General features: G+C 47.6%; 1 protein-coding gene across 1 annotated transcript in view; it reads right to left on the reverse strand.

Moving 5' to 3' along the window:
* Positions 1-408: 408 nt before the first annotated feature.
* The window catches only part of arid5b (AT-rich interaction domain 5B), a 53947-nt gene continuing 35661 nt past the window's right edge, over positions 409-18694 (reverse strand). Inside the window, exons 6-11 of the mRNA XM_085921451.1 lie at positions 16522-16643; positions 15515-15881; positions 12368-12420; positions 11784-11881; positions 3635-3836; positions 409-3430 (exon numbers count right to left, since the gene is read on the reverse strand). Coding sequence (XP_085777577.1) covers positions 1664-3430; positions 3635-3836; positions 11784-11881; positions 12368-12420; positions 15515-15881; positions 16522-16643 — 2609 coding nt within the window. The 3' untranslated portion in view covers positions 409-1663. The remainder of the gene's footprint in view (positions 3431-3634; positions 3837-11783; positions 11882-12367; positions 12421-15514; positions 15882-16521; positions 16644-18694) is intronic.

Consider the following 18694-nt stretch of genomic DNA (forward strand, 5'->3'; position numbering starts at 1 on the left):
ATTTTAATTAAATATACAGGTCATAGCATTAAAAAAAAGTCTAATTTTGTTGTCTCTGCCAGCTGGCTGATTGGTAAACACATGGCTACTGTATCAAAACACACTTTTTGAGGATGCACAAAAAAAAAAAAAAAAAGATAAAAGTGAACATAAAATAACAACTAATTCTTAATTCCAAAACATAGTGTTTCGTTAGAGGCTAGATGTGTGTACTTTTTTTCTCTTTCACTCATACTTACAGATATAGTATACTGCCTTTGATGCTATTTACAGATTATAAGTTTGAATAGGATAACCACCACTCTCGCGTGAGCATGGTGCGCTATCTACAGTGCTATTTATTTTTATTTACACATACACACAAACACACGTGCACGCACACTCACGCATAAGGAGATGACGAAGATATAAGAGAAGGAAAAAGGTCAAATTGATCCCGTGTATTGATTTTTTTTCTTCCCCCTCAGATAAGACAGTGCTCGTTGCTCAGGAAAAGCAACATTAACATATTCAATATTGTTTCAGGACAGTGTACTGGTATGTTTTTTTCTACTCACGAGTAACACAGCTCAGCACTAGTTGACATCTGCACGATACTAGGACTGCTTGTGAAGTGCTTGATGTTAACTAGTAGCACATAGTTGCCAATTAGTGGAGCATTTTTTCTGGACCAGTAACATGATGTCAATTAGTGTTTTATTTTCTCATATGTCCTCTTTAAAGTGTATATGAGCACCTGTCACCAAAACAAAAAAGATGAATCTCAGCACAGGTAATCACAAGCAGAAAGAGATTTCTAAACAAACTTTGCGCCTCATCAATCACTCAAGACAAAAATAACTCATTCCAAATGCCTGCTACCTCCCAACATTTAGTGCTACGAACAAGATCGCCAGACGGGAAAAAGGCACAAATATTTTCAAAGCGTTCTAAGTGACCACATTCTTACTTAAAAAGAAAAATCATACAGCGGATACTTTTTTCAGCGCGTTTGGACTGTAAAAACTCATTTTCAAGTCATGAATAATAAAGGCAGTGAAATGGGGCGAGCGTTCTGCAGCGGGCGACTGCTTCATTACGCTCGTGCGACGGGCCGCTACAGCCCCAAGATGCTTGATGGATTATTGAAAAAAAAAAACCCACCTCCAATCCCAAAACCACATTCATTCATGTGAAATGGATTTGGACATGTTCTGTCCCACAGCACCTCTACAGGTTACATTTGTCAGTGCACTCCACTGCATCAAAAAAGCGGAGCCACTGAACGCCAGTGACAACGGCGCCGACACATTTTGGCGAGTGGTGGATACGCAAGTGCCTGCTGCTGTAGTGTTTGAAGCCACACGGTTTTAGCCCTCGGACGCAGTAAACAAAAACGGCGCGACTGCCCGACGACTCCCGCCGACAAAAGGGAGCACATCCACGTCAGAATTGTGCAAATAAGGGTACAAACAAAAAGATACAGTAAGTGGTGATAAAATACAGAACAGTGCAAAGGATATGAAATGTATCAACTAATACCGAAAAAATGGAACTTTTAGTCTGTCTCGCAGAAGAGTTTTACAATCAGTCGCCAGCCTTCCATCCGGGCCCATCTGACGACTGAGCCGCTGTCTTTGCTTGGCAAGGGAAAAAAGCGGGGCCGGGGCAAGCTGAGCGTCCCTCACAGTCTAGTGCTGGGGTGTACCGAGGAGAGCTGCGGCGGAGGCAAGTTAGAGAGCGGGTACAGGTGGTGCAGCAGGTCCCCATAGAGGGCCGTTCCGCCTGGATGTCTGAAGAAGTGGTGCGGGCTGGGGGCGGAGGCCAAAAGCTGCCTGTGGAGCAGCATGGAGTGGAAGGCTAAGGGGGGCACGAGGGGGGACACGGCCGACTGGCTCTTCAGGTACTGCAGGCCCGGGTGCTGCTGGAGGGCGTCCTGCGCTACCAGGCTGCCTGGCGGGTACATGCCAGCGTAGAGAGCCGCGGCGTGAGGCAGCGAGTAGGCGGGGTGGCCCTCGGGGAGGCGGTTGTTTAGGTGGACGGCGTGGGCCGGCTCTGCGGCTTTCAGCTCCTCCGGGTCGCTGCGGCGGATAGCGGCTGCTGGGTGGATGGGCGTCACCACGCGGACCTTCCTCTCCGGCAACTCCTCGCCCTCTGGCGGTTCCCCGAGGCTCCGTTTACCGGGCCGCACAGGGCTGTTGAGGGACAAGTCCGCTGAGGATTTGGGACTGGGAAAGGGTGGCGACGGGTCTTGCTTGGGAGGCGAGACAGTCATGGGGGGAACTCGGCACGCCTTGGGGTGAGAGTCCAAGCCCTGGTGCACGACGGGGTAGGGGAGGCCGCAGAAGGAGGCTTTGGAGAAGGCGGATACCCGCTGAGAGAGCGGTTTGGACACGGTGAAATCTCTGGGCTCGTCCTCGGGCTCTCTGCTCTCGCCTCGAGTTTGCGCGTCGTCGCTGTATTGCGACCTGTAAGCCAGGCCTTCCTGCTCCGGGCCACCGCAAACAAAAGCCTGCCCACCTCGTCGCTCTCCGTTAGCGTATGCGGCCATCCTGTCCTGGGTCAGGCAGCTCTCCGTTTGCCTGTACAGACTGTGCAGGTGCGGCGACGAGTAGCGGTCTGTGGCAAAGCTGCGGGCAGCCGGGAGGAGTTTGTCCGAGGTGTTCTCGGCAGCGTCCCGCTCCGGAGTCCTGGGGAGATACGGCTGCCACGGGGCACTGACGTGAGGCTGCAGGATGTGGCCGCTGCTCCTCTCCTGCGGCGGCTTGATGCTCTGCGCATGCTGAATGACAGACGGCCGGAACATCGGCGCCGCCTCCGGGACGCTGTCGGACACATGCCGCCTCTGACTTTCGTCCCCGCCTTCCCTCTTGTCCGTGTCTCTCTCGGTCGCGAGACATGGCTGGAGAGACGACGCGTATGAGAAGGACACGGACTCGCACACTTGTGAGAGGAGCTTCTTTTTGGCCAGAGGAGACATGACACCTTGGCCGCCTTTGCAGTAGGCGCCCATCTGCACGGGACTCTCCTTCCGAATCACCCCGTAATCATCCTTCTCCGGGAAGTGATCCGCGCTCAAGTCTATGGATTGCCTCTCCTGTTTACAAATGGGTAAGACCTTGCCCACCCTCCCGCCGTGACTCTCCAAGGAGGACTCAGGCAGCGCCACGTGTCCGACGGGTTTGTTTTGGTCCCAGCGGTGAGGCAGGTAGGTGCTTTTGGCGGCCGGATGGACTTCGGTCTTGGCGGCTTGAAGGGCCTCGCCGATCTGCCTCCACTCGGGCTGGGAGCGCAGGGCGAACGCCGCTCTGCCCGAGTCGTCCTCTTTGTCGGCCAACGATTCCTCTTTCTTCAGCGTCACATGAAGCTCCTCCTCCTCCTCGATGACGATGGCTTCCTCCGCAGCCGGCGCTTCCAGCTTTGTGGCCGCTTCCCCGTTCACCTTGGAATCCTGCAAATCGAAATGATTAGCGGATCAAGAATACTGATTCATTTGATAAGCAATTAGTTGTCGATTAATCGTCTCACCTCTAAAAAATATGAATTAAGAAGTTATTAAGTAGACCAGGTTGGCCTTGAAAATTTTGCATCCTTAAAGCCGCTCCTCAAGATGTATGCGTGCGTGTCAAGATGGTGGAAGACTGTGGCCACCAACCTGTGATTGTTGTTGTTGGCCCTTGGCCGCCTCGCTGCGCTCCTTCTTGGCCGCCTGCTTGGCAGCGCTCGGGCCCTTGGCTTTCTTGGGCCCGACGCCTTTGGCCTTGGTTGACGGCGGCTTCTCCTGGCTGCGGGGTTTGGCCAGGGGGAGGGGCTTGTCCTGCTCTCCTTTCAGGTGCCTCTCGTACGGGAGGAGAAGCCTGCAAGAGGGTTGTCAACGCTGTGATGTCACAGAAGGCTTGGCCAACACAATGGCAACTTTGGACATGTTCAGTGTCTGGCCAGGTCAAGTCGCAATTTTTGTCTTGTTGCGCGCAAACTCGATTGTTCAACAGAATAAACCTTGATTAGTCATGCGAAGGGAAAATTGCAGTTTTATAGCCGCTTTGTGGAGAGAAGAAACCCGCTCGCAGAAGTGAGTACGAGCAGCAGTTTTGCACGTGTTAAAAATAAATAAATGAATTTGTGGATTGATGTGGTTGTGGTGGGGGAAAAAAAAAAAGCACAATATGGACTCATCATAATATTAAGACGGTAATGTAATTATAGATCCTGTAAAAACAAAACATGCTTTGTAGGGCGGTGTTGGCTCTAAATTTCATACTTGGCATGCAATAACTAATCCTATTGTCATGACACAATGTTAGGGGAAATCCACTCACACATGAATGCCAGAGAGTGTGTGTGTGTGTGTGTGTGCGTGCGTGCGTGCTAGCTCCTGCTGAGACACATCACACCGCTTATTATTTGAACCTTCAGAGAAGAATAAATGCTGGGCTTTTCCTGGCCATGATTACACCGTAGCAAATTTTGGGAAATTTAACATTGGCAACATCATTCATCACTTGAGCTGGTGTGCGTGTGCGTGTGCGTGTGTGTGTGTGTGTGTGTGTGTGTGAGCGCGCGCTTGAACCGCAGCAGCACAGCTGACTGCATTATATGCAGATGTTCGCAGCCAACAAAGGCCACGTGAAGCCAGTGGGAACATTGCGGGGCTCTGCTAGTCCTCATCCCGACAATCCAAGAGTTCACAGTCAAGTTGTAACGTTAATGAGGGCTCATGCGCAAAGTCGCAATTTGAGCGATGTTTTGAGGCCATGAAAATGAGGCAGAAAAAGCAAGACCATATTATTTCAGTTGTGTACATTATATCCATCTATATATATATATCTATCTCTATATATATCTATATATCTATATATCTATATATCTATATATATATATATATATATATATAAAACTTTCTTTATTTATTTAAGACCCACAACATACTTTTGCAGTGCGGAAGAGATGTTTTGCTTGCTCCTCATAAAAATCCTCCAAAAGGAAATGTGGGAATTTTGTTGTGTTATTTTACTCTTTGAACACAAAAAAACAAAAACAAAAAGAAAAGCAGCCAAACGACATTTCCTCCAGCTGCTCTGGCAAGCCGCCGACCAAGAAAGGAAATGTACCATTAAATGCGACTCATTGGAAGGCATAATGACACCTTCATGAAGAGCAGCAGCAGCCACGGCAGAAAACAACACACGCATTTGTACTCTAAGTATTTGTGTGTGGGAATGATGCCGGCCGGCTCAACTGTGAAGGAATGTCAGAATAGGATGGGTGGGGGGGATTATGTATGAGCTGAGAGAGAAATGACTGGCTTCTTGTGTATAAATACTTGCAAATGGAAAAGCCTAACAAGCTATTCTGGTCAGAAAAAAGCCCCCAAGAAGTGAGTGGCAGAAAGTTCCCAACATTGTGGGAAGGATTCTTTGTGTTCAAACTTAACTCTGTACTTAACTCTTAACTCTGTAGGCAGCTGACAGGTACCGGATGGCCAAGCGGAACGCGGCTTCGGCGGTTGCTGAGGCAAAAACTCGGGCGTGGGAGGAGTTTGGCGAGGCCATGGAGAATGACTTCCGGACGGCTTCGAGGAAATTCTGGTCCACCATCCGGCGTCTCAGGAGGGGGAAGCAGTGCACGGTCAACACTGTTTACAGTGGAGATGGTGTGCTGCTGACCTCGACTCGGGATGTCGTGAGTCGGTGGGGGGAATACTTCGAAGACCTCCTCAATTCCACCAACACGCCTTCCTTTGTGGAAGCAGGGCCTGGGGAGTCTGAGGCGGACTCTCCAATCTCGGAGGTCGAAGTCACTGAGGTAGTTAAAAAACTCCTTGGTGGCAAGGCCCCGGGGGTGGATGAGATCTGCCTGGAGTTCTTAAAGGCTCTGGATGTTGTGGGGCTGTCTTGGCTGACACGGCTCTACAGCATTGCGTGGACATCGGGGACGGTGCCTCTGGATTGGCAGACTGGGGTGGTGGTTCCCCTCTTTAAGAAGGGGGACCGGAGGGTGTGTTCCAATTACAGGGGAATCACACTCCTCAGCCTCCCTGGTAAGGTCTATTCAGGGGTGCTGGAGAGGAGGATCCGTCGGGAGGTCGAACCTCGGATTCAGGAGGAGCAGTGTGGCTTTCCTCCTGGCCGTGAAACAGTGGACCAGCTCTACACCCTCGGCAGGATCCTCGAGGGTGCATGGGAGTTCGCCCAACCAGTCTACATGTGTTTTGTGGATTTGGAGAAGGCGTTCGACCGTGTCCCTCGGGAGGTTCTCTGGAGGGTGCTTCGGGAGTACGGGGTGCCGAGCCAACTGATAAGGGCGGTTCGGTCCCTGTATCACCGATGCCAGAGTTTGGTCCGCATTTCCGGCAGTAAGTCGGATTCGTTCCCAGTGAGGGTTGGACTCCGCCAAGGCTGCCCTTTGTCACCGATTCTGTTCATAATTTTTATGGACAGAATTTCTAGGCGCAGCCGAGGCGTTGAGGGGGTCCGGTTTGGGGACCTCAGCATCGCGTCACTGCTTTTTGCAGATGACGTGGTGCTGTTGGCTTCTTCAGTCCGTGATCTCCAGCTCTCACTGGAACGGTTCGCAGCCGAGTGTGAAGCGGTCGGGATGAGGGTCAGCACCTCCAAATCCGAGTCCATGGTCCTCGGTCGGAAAAGGGTGGAATGCCCTCTCCGGATCGGGGATGAGATCCTGCCCCAAGTGGAGGAGTTCAAGTATCTTGGGGTCTTGTTCACGAGTGAGGGCAGGATGGAGCGTGAGATCGGTGCAGCGTCGGCAGTAATGCGGACTCTGTACCGGTCCGTCGTGGTGAAGAGAGAGCTGAGCCAAATGGCAAAGCTCTCGATTTACCGGTCGATCTACGCTCCTACCCTCACCTATGGTCACGAGCTATGGGTCGTGACCGAAAGAACGAGGTCCAGGATACAAGCGGCTGAAATGAGTTTCCTCCACAGGATGTCCGGGCTCTCCCTTAGAGATAGGGTGAGAAGCTCGGTCATCCGGGAGAGACTTGGAGTAGAGCCGCTGCTCCTCCACGTTGAGGGGAGCCAGATGAGGTGGCTCGGGCATGTCATCAGGATGCCTCATGGACGCCTCCCCGCGGAGGTGTTCCGGGCATGTCCCACCGGTAGGAGACCCCGGGGACGACCCAGGACGCGCTGGAGAGACTACGTCTCTCGGCTGGCCTGGGAACGCCTTGGGATCCCCCGGGATGAGCTGGAGGAAGTGGCTGGGGAGAGGGAGGTCTGGGAGTCCCTCCTAAAGCTGCTGCCCCCGCGACCCGACCCCGGATAAGCGGAAGAAGATGAAGAAGAAGATGATAATGTGCTTCACTTCCTGTTTTTCATGACATTTAAAGAAGCATGATGTCAACATTATCACATCAATCTTTTGTCAACAGTTGCGGTGACGATTACTTTTGAACATTTTCATACACTGTAGGGGTTAAATTCCTCTTTGCACTTGTCTGAGCGGTTACAGAAGCGGAAAGTTACTAACTTGCCCTTGGCAACACGTCATCAAAGTTATAGGTAAGTACAGGATTGATTGTTGTTGTTTTTTTCTCCATTCATTTGAATGTAGCAACTAACTTCCTTGGAGGACTCCTCCAGCCAAAAAACAAGAAAATAAAAAGGTGTCGTAGCCACTAGGGGCCACATTGAGGCGCATCTTGCTTTTGCAGGCGCTCGGGTGGCTGCAAGGCGAAGGAGGGGTGAGGTGGGGGGCAGGGGCGGTTTGCCGGCAGTGGAGAATTTCATTAAGGCAGCACCAGCAACATTTTTATGAGGTCAATAAACACTTAACTTCCTCTCATGCCAATTTATCAGCCGCTTCTTGTTTGAGTGCCCGCTTTTTCCGCGTCGATAACAAGTGACTAATACATGCGGCGCAGAGAAGGGGTCGCTTGAGAGGGGGGGGCTCTAAATGTTGAATAAATATAAAAATATCAGGCGCGAGCTAATCTGGGAACGAGATGAGTGCTGATAAAAGGATATTATGCATGTTGGCCTGATCTTAATAAATCCGCCAAATCCAGAATGGTTCATTCAAAGGGACCCTGCCAAGACGAGCATGTTTCTAGTCTCTCTGTCTGTCTCTCTCTCTGTCTGTCTGTCTGTCTCTCGCTCTGTCTGTCTCTCTCTGTCTCACACACACACACACACACACACACACACACACACACACACACACACACACACACACACACACGCACACGCACAAACAGCAGTTAACAAAAACAAGGCAACTTTACCAGCAATATGCTGCCCTGCTTTGCGTTTGGTTTTACAGGAACAAGCGGCGGCGTGTCAGAATCCAACAAACGGAGGCCCGAAGTCATCAAATTTGTGGAAAAAGCCCGCAGGCTGTTCCACTTGCACAACCTCCTGCCGCCATCTGCGCCCCAAATTAATTTTAGCCGCTGCTGTGCGTTAAGATCACAGGAACAGACAAAAAAAGAAAAGAGGGAGACCAAAAAAAGAAAAAGAAAAAAAAGAGGACAATTTAAAGGGCGAGCGGAGCCAACACAGAGTAGTGGCACAGAAAATGATTTGTTTTATTGTATTTTACAGGCCTGGAAGCCCATGAAATACGCCCCCCCCCTCTGTTTTGGATGCATGCCTCAAAGCCATTTTTTGTCTCAAAGCCAAACCACTCGAGGTGACCCTCATTCATGCACTTAAAAGCAGAGGGCAGCCAAAGAATGTAGAAAAAAAACCTAAGCCCTTTGTCACGTCTGAAAACAGCAGATTTAAAATGACCTCTACTGTTCCATCCTCCCCCCTTGGGGAAGGAGGGGGGGGTCTCATTAGCCGCCGCTGCTCCACTGTGGCAGGTGGATGCGAGCTCGCCAAGACTCGTGTAATAATGACGTGGAAAGCCTCAAGTGGCGCTGAACGCACTTCTAAATTCTTGAAGATGTCATTTCTATTTATATAATAGTGTATTATAGTAATTTATAATTTATGTAATTATATATTTTTTTTGTCCTGACAATATGAAACTAAGCAATTTCAAAATGGCCTCCTCACAACATGCCCCCCCCCCCAAAAAAAATGCAGACATGCGCATATGTGTGTCAGAACGTCATTCATTTAGCTACGCCCAATGATTTATTAATCTCGGCGGGGAGCAACGCGTTGGTTGAACTTTGGCTGAGGCGTTTTTCTCTGCCGCTGGGACGGCGGCGCAAATCTTTCACGGAATTCCACACATGAGGGAAATGAGCCAATCTTGTTGTTTAGGAACATGAGGATGATTTTTAAAAAGCCCCAACTGTGCTGCTAAGTTGAATCAACTTGACTGGGCGGTGATAAACAAGCAATTGCTTCACCATCTGTCGCTACATCTGCAAATTTGGGGTCTTTGGTTTCATTTTAGTTCCTAAATTGATTATTAGACAAAAATGTTTTTTTTTAATTAAGACAAAATATATCTAGTAAAAATATGACCAATATCTTGTGAATGAAACAAAATCTGAAAGTGATGTCATCATGGCTGCTAACGCTAGCCCTGCGGCAGCGGTGGTGGGTTATTTCAGGTCACAAGGGTCGGTCGCTCAATGTCCGTCGTAATGCTGAAGCTGCTGCTTTTTCAGGTCAAACTATTACGCGGTGTTACTTTAAGCGACGACAGCCATTAAATCACGTCTTGCCTGGCTGTGTCTTTCTCTGCCTCGCCGCTGGCTGTCAGAACCAAAATGGCAAGTAAGATTGCCTCTAATACGCTCTTCCTGCGAGAAAAGCGCGCACACACAAACTGATGGATCTGCAGTACGGCAAGGACGAAGCAAAGAGATGCTGACAAGTGCAAGATAGTGCTGAATAACATCTGCACTTGCAGGCAGGCACACGCGCACGCACACACACTGTACCCTCTGTTACAATTCTCAGCGTGAGGCGCAAATGTAGTTCGGCACGCAAAGAGCGATGCTTTTGCGACATCCCCTCGCCAAGGACTCAGTCAATAAAAAAATTCTGCATATCGAAAAACATTTGATACACTCAGCTGGTTTTTTTTTTTTACCTTGCACCGCTTTTGAAATAACAAAATGACTCGCGTTGGCTTTGCGCGTCGCTACGGCAACACCGCATCTCCGCCCAATGACACGAGAGAGGGAGAAAGAGAGCGAGAGATTAAAAATGTAGGAGCTGTTAAAAGGCGCTGACCTGTATCACAGGCGGTTGAGGCGCGCGCACACACACGCACACGCAGAAAAAAGGCCAGTCTATTTCAAGGTTATTGATGCCATCTTTTTCATGACCTCATTTTTAATTCCGAGTGCCGCAGCCCCGCCTGATGGCCCGTCTCGTACAAGCGTTTTTTTCCCCTTCTTTTTCTGAATAAATATCATTAAAGCCTCGCCAGCCGCTGCAGCAGACGCTCGTCTTATTGATTTCTTTCTAATGAACAAGTGTGTGTGTGTGTGTGTGTGTGTGTGTGTGTGTGTGTGTGTGTGTGTGTGTGTGTGTGTGTGTGTGTGTGTGTGTGTGTGTGTGTGTGTGTCTGTCTGTCTGTCTGTGTGTGGGGGTGTGGTGGGGGGGTACAATTAGTTGAGGTTATCTGCTGTTCAGCTCGTACGTTACCGCCATTACGCCTGATTGGTGCATCTTCCCAGACGGACGGACGGCATAAATATGCTCATTACGTCGTTGGCCGTGTCGAGAACTAGTTCAAATGATTGACTGGTGTCAAAGGGCAGATGGACTTTTGACAAACAATGGGTTCTCTCGAGTGCCCATCGAGTGTCAAATTGAGCGGGTAAATCAATCTAATAGCAAAAAGCTTAATTTTGCCAGACACTTCTGCATTTCTGCAGATTGCAATTTTCAGGAATAAATATTTGGTCTACCGATAGCACAAAGGCATAAACAGAGTTGGGTAATATTTTATGCAGCGCAAAATTGTTGCTTTGTGCAGCTGACTCATCTTTTGTGCGTTGACCAATGATGAAAGGTGGAACGAAAGACACCTCCGGGGAGCAAACGTGCGCTCGGCCACGCCGGCAAACAAGCTCATTCATCACGCCGCCTGCAACGTTTGCTCAGCTAATACAAGGCACCTAATTGCCCTCAGAGCGGCGAGCGAGCGCGTCTTGCCGATGTTATAGCTTTGTATCGATTCAGGTGTATTTTCCTCCCAGCTGTCTTCCGTGACCTCAGAAGCACAATGCCAAAACTTTCCCGTGCAGTACAGTTTGGGAACAGATCAAATAAAGTTGGCAGGGAACCAAACTATTCCCCAAATCAAATGCTTTCAGGTTATTTCACCACCAAACGATAAATTAATTCCTGACAAAATCCTATAAAAAAAAATAAAAATAAAAAAAATCCAGATTTTGCCAAACAAAAGGCCAAGTTGCATAAAGCGCGGTCCCAAATGAACTTTTTCCCTTCCTTCGCTTCTTCCGTCTAAGCAGCATGTTGGTCTTGAATCCACTTGAAGTCTGACATTCCCTAATAAACTCACTCCCCCTGCCTCCGCCTAACCCCATATGGTATTACTGACAGGTGTGTGTTTGTGTGCACGCTTACGTTGTGTTGACACACCAACACTTAGCGTTCGCTGGAGGGCGAGATGACCGACTGCCTCATGGGTGACCCTGGCATCACTTTGTTGGGAACTTGCTTTTCTTTAACCTTGCGCAAGTGAGCGTGTGCACGCACACCCTCCCTCCGGCTCATGCCCATATGCTTGTTTTAATTTTGTAATAGCATCTCTGATGATGATGACTAGTAGGAGATGCTGCAATGTCTTAATGGTGTAATGAGATGAACGTCAATGGCGGATTTCCACGGGGTACTTTACCAACTCACCTCTCGTAGTGACGGCGCGTGCAGGTGGCGGCGCTGGTGCTGCTGGGGTTGCCGCCCAGTTCGTCGTACACGTGCTTCCACTGCCTGCGGACGGTGATCTGCGCGGCCACACATGAGGTCATCATTTCAGGAGGAAAAATACAATCAGTGGTGTGACATCACTGCCAGCACACGGGGACGGGGAACTGCTGACTCATTCGATCGGCAACTCCTCATCTCGTCATGTCACTTTTTCCCCGATGGGCTCCAATTCTTATTACATAACATGCACATGCGCTTGGTAGGTAGTGCTGCATGAATTGTGATTCGGGGCCACAGTTTGGGGGCTGATGAAATAATTTGGAATTAAGTTACGTACACATCATTTAAAATGTCGCGTTGCTCCGTATGGGGACCGGTGCCAATAAAACAAGGCAGTTCAAAAGCAAAGGTTTTCCATGTATGAAGCAAATTGCTGCCGCGCCAGAGGAAACAAAAAAGTTCAATTTCGTATTCAAGTTGTAATGTGTGTAAACGTTTGCGTCATATCATGAAATGCGGGCTTGGCTAGGAGTGAGTCTACGAGCACATATGTGAGCACTTACCAGCTCGTATCCTCCCAGCTTCTGAGCGGCCTCGAACATGGTCCAAAGGTTGACTGCGGGCAAGACAAACAAGGACAAGTCAGCAATGTGATGAAGTTCCACAAAAACAGAGAGTCTCAACATCACTTAATGTAGAAAGGCAAATAATCTGCAAAAAAAAAAAACATTCAATGTTTTCCATTTACAAAATTTCATAAAATATTAAGACTTTTGTCGTGATTCACGTTTCTATGACCTCGACAAAAAAGAAGAACATTCTTCAAAGCCCAAATGGAAGAATATTCAAAACAAGATGGCAGTTTTATAGACTTTTCCCCCCCCCCTCATTTTAATACGTTTCACCTTTTTTAACTTCTAAGATTGCGGGAAGAAAAAAAAACGTTATGAAACTTGGAACCCTGCGGGCAATTTAAGGCCAGAACAATGCTTTTTCTTTCCGCTGCTCGTGAGCGACTTGATTGTGTGCGCCGCAACACGCTGCTTCCTTTCAACTTGTCAAATAAAGTCAAACGATGCTGTGCACTGTCTGGATCTAATTGCAGGGGGAGATTTCCCTTTGAAACGAGGCAAAGCGAGAAAGCAGAAGAAGCGGCCGCGCGCATGATGGGTGTTGACTTTATTGGAACACGCCGAAGGAATGTGCGGATGACATATTCCCGCTCGGGCCAAATGAAAAGCAGCAATATTGGAGCTCGAGTGCGATGTGTACCATGCGCTGAGAGGACATCAAAGTGTGTGTGATCAGTTATTCAAGTCAATTATCAATTCAAATATTGTGGCTGCCATTCTCTGATCAAAATTTTATTTGGCGAAAGTTTCCCTGTTTCATGTTTTATGCTGCAGCGCCCTCGAGTGTCAACTGAAATTGAAGTCAAAGTGCCTTCAGGGAATTTTGAGAGTGAATGGTAAGAGGTTTTGTAAATCATATTACGTTTGTATTTACATTTTACACAAGTTGTAATGGCAGTTTGTAGAACAAAAAAAATGCACTAAAGAAAACAAAAGAGGGCTTCTGAAAGGCTGTGGCTAAAAGTACTTGGCCATCCTGGTCTGGCCTCTTTCCTGTTTGGAACATGATTGATTTGCAAGCTCAAACAAGCTAATGTGCGTGATATCACATTACAAGTATTGCGCAACATTTCTAAAAATGGCCTCAATGGTGGCTTGTCTTTGAAAAACCTCTGCTACAATTGCTCCACTAAATATTTGTATTTGCTCTCTGCGACAACACCACCACTTAACATTTTTATTTGTGGAGCCAATAAATACACCCCCTGCCCCCCAAAAAATTGAGTATCATAAAAAAACACAAATAAATGTGCAGCTTCGCTGGGAGGAGAAATCCATCAAAATTCAATCTGTGCTTACACAAAGCCTTGCATTTGTCAAAATGACATTTTCCTATCTACGCCTTTGACAGCATTGATTTTTTTTCTTCCTTCTTTCCTCGTCGCCGCGCCGGTTGGGATAACAAAGGCTGAATGGAACGCCAGCATTTCCGTCATCATATTGTCTTGTGCGACTGACTGCATGATGGATTCTTTAAGCAGCTTGTTATGCAGCATCTGTAATGGCCACGTTGGACCCACGGCCGCCTCCATCTGCTGTATGTGTGAAGGCACACGCGTCTCTCTTTAGTGTCGTGTCATTAGCAATCGCTTCTCTTGATTCCCTCGCCAATTAAATGGCAACACAATGTGTCGTCGCGGCAACACAAATTGGTGCCAGTGTTGTTGGTACAATCGCCCGATATAGCGTAGCAGTCTTCACTCATAGCAAAGAGGTTTATGAACAAAATTGCACCTGTTGCTAAGTCTCGCCCTTCATTCATAAAAGTTGATGAAAATGAAAGCCAGACATGATGATGATCAGTTTTGAAGGACAAAACAAAATCATTCAAAAGCTCAAGAACAAAAAAAAGATCTGACGCCGGTCATCTCAAGTCTCAAATAGACGGAACTCGTTCTCGTCTCGCTGCGCTGGAAAATAAGAGATCAGCGGCCGACATATTGAATGCATTTCCGAATGCGCAAGAGACCCGTAGAGGCGAAAAAAAAGAAAATTAACATAACATCGCAACAGTTGACTTTAGCGCGGACGAGGCGGAATGACAAACGATGCGCGTTGGGATTCTTTGGAGGTAAATCACGGGGAAGACGCCAACAAGGCCGACATCACTCAGCCATCTGTCGCCGGGCTCGCTTCCATACAAGCAATAGTTTTTTGTGATCAGCGGCAGCTGCACGTCTTTGCGGCGCGCATCGAGAGGGAAGATGGCGGCTACAAAGGTTGCGACGTAATCAGTGGCATTCATTGACACGGGATTTCTTTGCTTGGAAACCTCAACATTTAACTCTGAAACCAAACAAAGATTGGCAGCATTAATCAGAAAAGATTATCTCACTTGACAATCCGACCGGTGGGGCCAAATCTGGTGCTCGAGATCGGGAACAATATCAGTCTTCGACTTGAATAAATGTCCTTAACCTGGAAATAACTCCAGCTTTTTTCTCAAACTTCACTTTGAGTGTCACAAAGTGACTGATTTGCTTTTTGGTACAAATGCAGTCGTCACCGCCCTCTAAATGCAACTCGAGTCGTCCGGCGAACGTCCTCTAACAGCGTCGGAAGAACACAAAGAAGTGGAGGCGAGGCGTACATGTGGCGCTGATGAGAAGACGTCTAATCTATATTTTGGTCCATCATGCGGGTGGCAACAGTCTCTCGTTTGTTTTGCGCGCCGTTTGATGGGGAGGCTCCAGAGAGAGCTCCTCGCCTCCTTTGTCAGCTTTCGTTCCACATTTGCATTCGTTTCGTGAGGCGTGCGCCGAATCGAGCGCTTTTGAGTCTTTCGACTCGTGACTGTTGTACCAAGGTGAACTACGGCCGACGCTTCGTCTCACCTTGAAAATGAAGTGGGCCTCCTTTGCTACAACAAAAATGTTTATGGCCTGGGTAACGTTTTTGTGAATACTGTATTTTGGAGCTAACGTTCAGTATGGAAGTGAAGTAAAGTAAAGAAAGGGGAAGAGGACGTCAAGTAACCATCTGACAAATAAAATGAAAAAAATGCCAGGAGCAATCAAGAAATGGAGTGAGATGAGGTGATGAAGTGAAGCAACCAATATAAGCGTGTGAGTGACTCACTCTGTTTGAACCCCAAGAAGGGGATCCTCTCAATGGGCGTGTCCCTCTTCTTCATGTACTTGTAGAGCTCCACCAGGAAGGCCTGCTCGTCCTCTCGATTCTCCTCACTTGAGGCCACCGCCTCCGCCGCCGCCATGTCAGCCGCCGCCATGTCGGCCGCCGCTTCCTCCTCATCGTCCTCCAGCGAGGAGGACGAATCCCTGAGCTCTTCTTTCTCACTCCTCTCCTCCGCCATTTCCTTCGGTTGCTCCTTCTCCTCGGACGACGCCTTCCTGCCGAGGCCGCCGCCGGCTTTGTGTTTGGGGGCGGAGCTAAGATTGACGGAGCTCATCTTGCCATTGGCTAACGCTCGACAGCTCGCTTTAATCTAAAAGGGCGACAAGGGCAGCGGTCAGGTCGCAGGTTCCAGGAGTTATTATGTCAAAAAATGAACAACGTTGGTAATTTTAATTGATTTATTGTAAGTAATAAAAAAAATTGTAATATAATTCAATATAATATAATACTATTTTGTAAACCATACACTGAAAATTGTTTTATTTTTAAAAGATATTTGGCAGCATAAACATATTGGCCAAAAAAAAAACCTGCATTCAATAAAGATAAATAAAAAATAAATTTACTACAAATTATACAAAAATGTATAATTCACTTTACAATTTTTTTGTTAAAAAATAATTACAATACAATTTTTGGATTTATATTATATATTTTATATCCGATCCACGGCCATTGTGACGAGCTGACCCTTAAAAATGAGCCGCTTAATTTCTTTGTTGTATTTTCATGCGGTGTTTTCCTCCGCATCGATTCTGGGCCAGCGCAGATGAAGCGCAGATTAGCTGAAGAGACACCATTGCTGCTATCAATTTAACCACTCAAGGTCGGCAGGATAACAGCAGAAGGGGGGAAAAAAAAAAAAACCCACACACAAACGTCGTTTCTTCTGTTTCTGAATGTCATAACGACGCGTGTATTGAAATGAGGGGAAAAAGTGGTGCGTCTACCTTGGAACTTTTGGTCTCTGGGCTGCTGGGGTCCTGAGCTGAGACCAGCACGCAGGCCGCGGAGTCCCTCCTCTGCGAGATGGACAACTTTTTCTTGCGGGGACGCCCCTTTAAGTTGGGAGCTGAGGACAACAAGACCACATCAAGGGTTTAACCTAAAATGCCTCTCAGTCATAAGTTGCGTCATGACCATATATAATGCGTACTTGTGCCTTGTGACAGTGTGTGTCTTAAGCTCCCCTGGTGACACCCCCACTGACCCACATTGCGTAAGCAGGCCTGTCCCCATTTTCTTCCCCCGCCGCGCACCACGTAAGCACACCATTATGCCACGTAACACGGCGAGCGAGGCATTGATTGAGCTATACAACAACAACTCCAAAAACGAGGCCGCCGTGTTGTGTGGCCAACAAGTGCCGGGTTGCGTAAGGCCAGCGGCCGTCCTATTGATTCACGCCCAAGTTAAGAGCGGGCCAGGAACATAGCAAAGGTTTTAAAGCACCTCGATATGTTTTTTTTTCTTCCCTGCAACCGGATGTTTTATTTTCCTTCAAAGGGTTGTTGACATGTTCCACTAAACGGCAGAAGCAGAACTTATTTTGCACACTCACCACTTCCTATGTCTCCGTCTGCGCTTTTTATGCCTCACTGACCACAAGACGATGACTTATTACATGTTCATGTGTGACACTGCCAAGGAGGACATGTCCGACGGATCAGAAGCCAGAAAAAATCCTTTCCGTAAAAAAGCGCAATAACCAAAAAAAATAAATATTGCTGCTGCTCCACTGCAATTCTGTTGGCGGAACATGCTACGAAGCATTCCAATTCACAAATTTGTGTTACATTGATAGTGTAGGTGTGTAACAGCGTAGTAAACGGAGGACATGTTTTGCCAAAGGTGGCAGCGGTGTCGTAACACGGTGACCCGGCGTTTGCGACACACCCCGCAAGCTGTACTTGTTCAACACAATTGTAAACCTGCCTGTCGCTTTTGACAAACAGTCCGTGTGGCTGCCGTGAGCCAAACGGACCAAAGGTGAACACAGAAACATGAGCGCGTAGAATTTCGCAGTAAAACTGCAACGTACGAGTGTCGCCGTCAAACAGCAAAAGGGATTTACTGAGATGGCCCTTTAATCACCTCAACATTCTGGAGATTTGCACCTTAGCCAAAATTAACACACACCACCAGAAACACAAATATTTTTGAGCACTGACAGATTTTATGCCTACTATATGCTCACCTCGCTAATATTTCAGAGCACATGTTTGACGACATGCTTTCAAGCAGGTGGCCTTAAAGCACAGCTAACAAACAAGTGACCCACATAAATGTTATGAAAGCAACTGGAAGAATGCCTTTGTGCGTGTTTATTTACATTGTAAAACACGAGTGAGTCAGCTCAGTCGATAAGGTTCATGGAGAAGATTAATCAATGAAATAGGACGCGCCCACAAAAAGGTGTTTTAGTTACGCTGGAATTTTACAACAGGTTATAAAAGGCACATTGGGACATCATTTAAAACAAACACAAAATAGCACAAAAACAAGAGTGTGGTCATCATGTTACTTGGTTTGGAAATACTTGCTAACAAGCAAGCTAAGCCAACTATCTGAGTGACTTTAGCCAACTAACTCATCACCTAGCTGCCTAGTCACACTTGGATATTAAAACCATTAAAAAAAAATTTGACTGACATAACTCCCATTTCTGGAAGTCTGCTGACAATATATAAAGATGGCTCCCAAACATGAGCATTACATACTCAAACACGCTGCATCATAACAATGCCTTCTTGACTTTATGGCAGCCGCGTCGGCCATTATGCTCCCATTATTTTCTTACTTGTTTGTGTAGCAATTGAGAGAGGAAAAAATAACGTCTGCTTCTTTGTCTTCATTGGGATTATCTCTCACATTTTCATGTCAGGGAAAAGACATCAATTTGAAGCACATTTTGCACATCTACTTGTCTTTAGTGTTCAGGCTGTGTGAATGGCAGTCGTAATTGTGATTAGGAGAAGGCGGGGCAGCCGCCCCCCACACTAGCAGCTCATTACTACACACGGTTGTATTCACACACTATTATCGCAAACATTCTGTCAGCTGACAATTATCAATCAGCGTCAGAAGGCAACCATTGCCACCATTGCCATGGTGACAAGCCCA

Source organism: Syngnathus leptorhynchus, chromosome 10 (genome assembly GCF_054491065.1).
Source record: "Syngnathus leptorhynchus isolate UIUO chromosome 10, UIUO_Slep, whole genome shotgun sequence".
NCBI classification, from domain to species: domain Eukaryota; kingdom Metazoa; phylum Chordata; class Actinopteri; order Syngnathiformes; family Syngnathidae; genus Syngnathus; species Syngnathus leptorhynchus.